At 33.3% G+C, this 2,555-nt stretch overlaps 1 protein-coding gene across 2 annotated transcripts in view; it reads right to left on the bottom strand.

Moving 5' to 3' along the window:
• Positions 1–423: 423 nt before the first annotated feature.
• LOC116852090 (L-galactose dehydrogenase-like) overlaps positions 424–2,555 on the bottom strand; it is a 92,109-nt gene continuing 89,977 nt past the window's right edge. Inside the window, exons 8-9 of one of the 2 annotated variants that reach the window (XR_004379687.1) lie at positions 725–1,064; positions 425–664 (exon numbers count right to left, since the gene is read on the bottom strand). Coding sequence is in view for 1 of the 2 variants with exons in the window: in XM_032832103.1 (XP_032687994.1) it covers positions 1,043–1,064 (22 nt within the window). In the remaining variant the exon portion in view is untranslated. Of the gene's footprint in view, positions 1,065–2,555 lie in introns of both variants that reach the window. The other variant, XM_032832103.1, reaches the window with a different exon arrangement.

Below are 2,555 nucleotides of genomic sequence, written 5' to 3' on the forward strand. Positions count from 1 at the left end.
GTAGCGCATGATCGTGTAAAAATGCTTTCGGGTTTCAATAGAGATTTTGGTAAACGATATAAAAATTGTTTTATTAAAATATAATAACTATAACTATAAATATAATTATAAATATAACTATTATTATATTGCATAGGCTGGTAGATTTTTTAATTCAGTACGGTGTTTTAGTACTTAGTATCAAGTGCAACAATTGTGGGAATAATATTGATATTAATAAGGAAATATTAATGTACCGATGCAGAAGACAGTACTATGTTAAAAATGTACATAAGAAACGTATCTACTCCGTGCTGGTATTGGAGGTTTCTTCCTGGAATTCGGATGGCCCTGGCTGGTTAGTAGATGTCCCTGGCTCATCCTCTTATAGAAATATCATACTAAGAATCATTGACAATTACTTATTTTCAGTATTAAAAATAAGTAATTGTCAATGATTCTTAGTATGATATTTCGGAGCTGATGGAGGATATATCTTCACATGATGGAGGATATATCTTCGCAATGATGTCGAAGAAAATTCCTATCCTTATTGAGCGACTATAGGCGCGTTTGAATAGATATTCGACTAAATATCCAAGTTCGTGATCCTCTCGGGTCCCGTATCTTGGTATGTTTGCGCGAACCTTTCTCCAAACACGTTCTATATGTTGCGTATGTGCACCTAAAAATACGTTACACATATACAATATGCAACTTATTATTAATTTTTCACATTACTTACCAGTTTCAGGATCGATGAAATTATATGAGTGATTCACTGTCAAATGTTGGAAGCCTTTATTGTCTAAGCAATTATAAGACTTCCAACAGTCTGAAATAATGGTGGTGCCTAGCAGAATCCATTCTTTTATACATGCCAGAAGTGTTGTCTCTGTCCGATCCTGAACTAGAGTGATAAAAATCTTCTTCGACTCTCGCTCATATCCTCCGAAGATCCAGAGACCTTTGATCAGGCGACCACGATTATATTTTCTTCGTCCAATTTTTACTTCGTCTATTTCCACCGTACGTCCTGGCCCACCGAACTTCTCACTGTTTTTTATTGCGCACAGCACACAGACCTGTAATATGAAACAAATTTAATATTTTGAACTATTTATATTTTAGATATATATAATATGTACGTGATGTGTTGTTTCACAATATTCTTATCTCTCGGCAAAAATTAAATCAATCTATAATCGTGATGTCGTCGGATGCCGAAACGCCAGTTTCATCTACTGTGTCATTTAGATGTCTTAACAGGAAACATGCAACAATGTTGCAAACCGTTCCCACGTCTAGATGACTTTTACTAAACTAGATACCAGCCGTAGCATTGCGGCTGAAATCGCACTGCTTCGACACACGTTTCTTATGTACATTTTTAATATAGTACCGTCTTTTGCATTTATACATTAACGTTTTTTTTTATTAATATTAATATTATTCCCACAATTGTTGCACTTGATACTAGATGTTAAAACACCGTGCTGAATTAAAAAACCTATCAGCTTGTCTTTGCATGCAGTCAATCGACTGAATTCTATAAGGCCCGACATTGTTCCCAGTAATGTTATAATAATATTGCACTTCATTTTTTGTTTTTTGATCATTTTCATATTTCGTTATGTAGTAGCGCCCCCACAGAAACATACGTCGAATTCACGTCGAATCCACGTAGAGTTCACGTGGAATTCACGAAATCACGTGGATTCCACGTGGATGTAACGTGCATGTTTTGTGGCGGCTGGGCATGCGCATAAGACCGTGGGGCAGTTACTACATATCGTCGGAGGGACAGATTTCCTAACTTACCCAGACAGCACAAAATCTTTAGAGAATATTGTAGGATGTTCTTAGAATGTATGAATGTCCTTAGAACCTCCTTAGAACGTTCTTTGAAGATTTGTGATGGGTAGTGAGCTCTTAACTTAACGCTAAATTTAGTAAGATATATATAATATGTACGTGATGTGTTGTTTCGCAATATTCTTACCTTTCGGCAAAAATTAAACCAATCTATAATCGTGAATGCCGAAACGCCAGTTTTATCTACTGTGTTATTTAGACGGGGATGTCTTAACAGCTAGTGAGCTTTTAACTTAACGCTAAATATCTCGCTTCGCGACGATTTTGTTAGAGGAAAAAGTTGTTTCTTTTTAAAAAACGTGTCGATTGAGCCTAGTTTCGTCAAAATCGAAGGTGAGGAGCCTAAACTTAATAATTACCTTATATATAATTATATGCATAATTATGTTAAATTATATATGAAATTGTATATATAATTATATATGATTATATGTAAGTAACATATATTAACATGTATGGATAAATTTCATAGATAATTATATGTAATAATGTAAAATTATATATAATTTTATATAATTTTACATAATTATGTATGAAATCTTTTTTATTCGGAGATGGAATATATCCAAACATATATATTTATATATATTTTTTTAACATTAAAAGTACGTACGTAGAAAATGAAAGTTATTTTACACGCATTTTACAAAAATTTAATATTTATCTGACATACGCCCTATATACCTGACACTGAATCATAT

The sequence above is a fragment of the Odontomachus brunneus genome, unplaced genomic scaffold (assembly GCF_010583005.1).
Source record: "Odontomachus brunneus isolate Ranch 3 - 2012 unplaced genomic scaffold, Obru_v1 Obru_scaffold_202, whole genome shotgun sequence".
NCBI lineage: Eukaryota > Metazoa > Arthropoda > Insecta > Hymenoptera > Formicidae > Odontomachus > Odontomachus brunneus.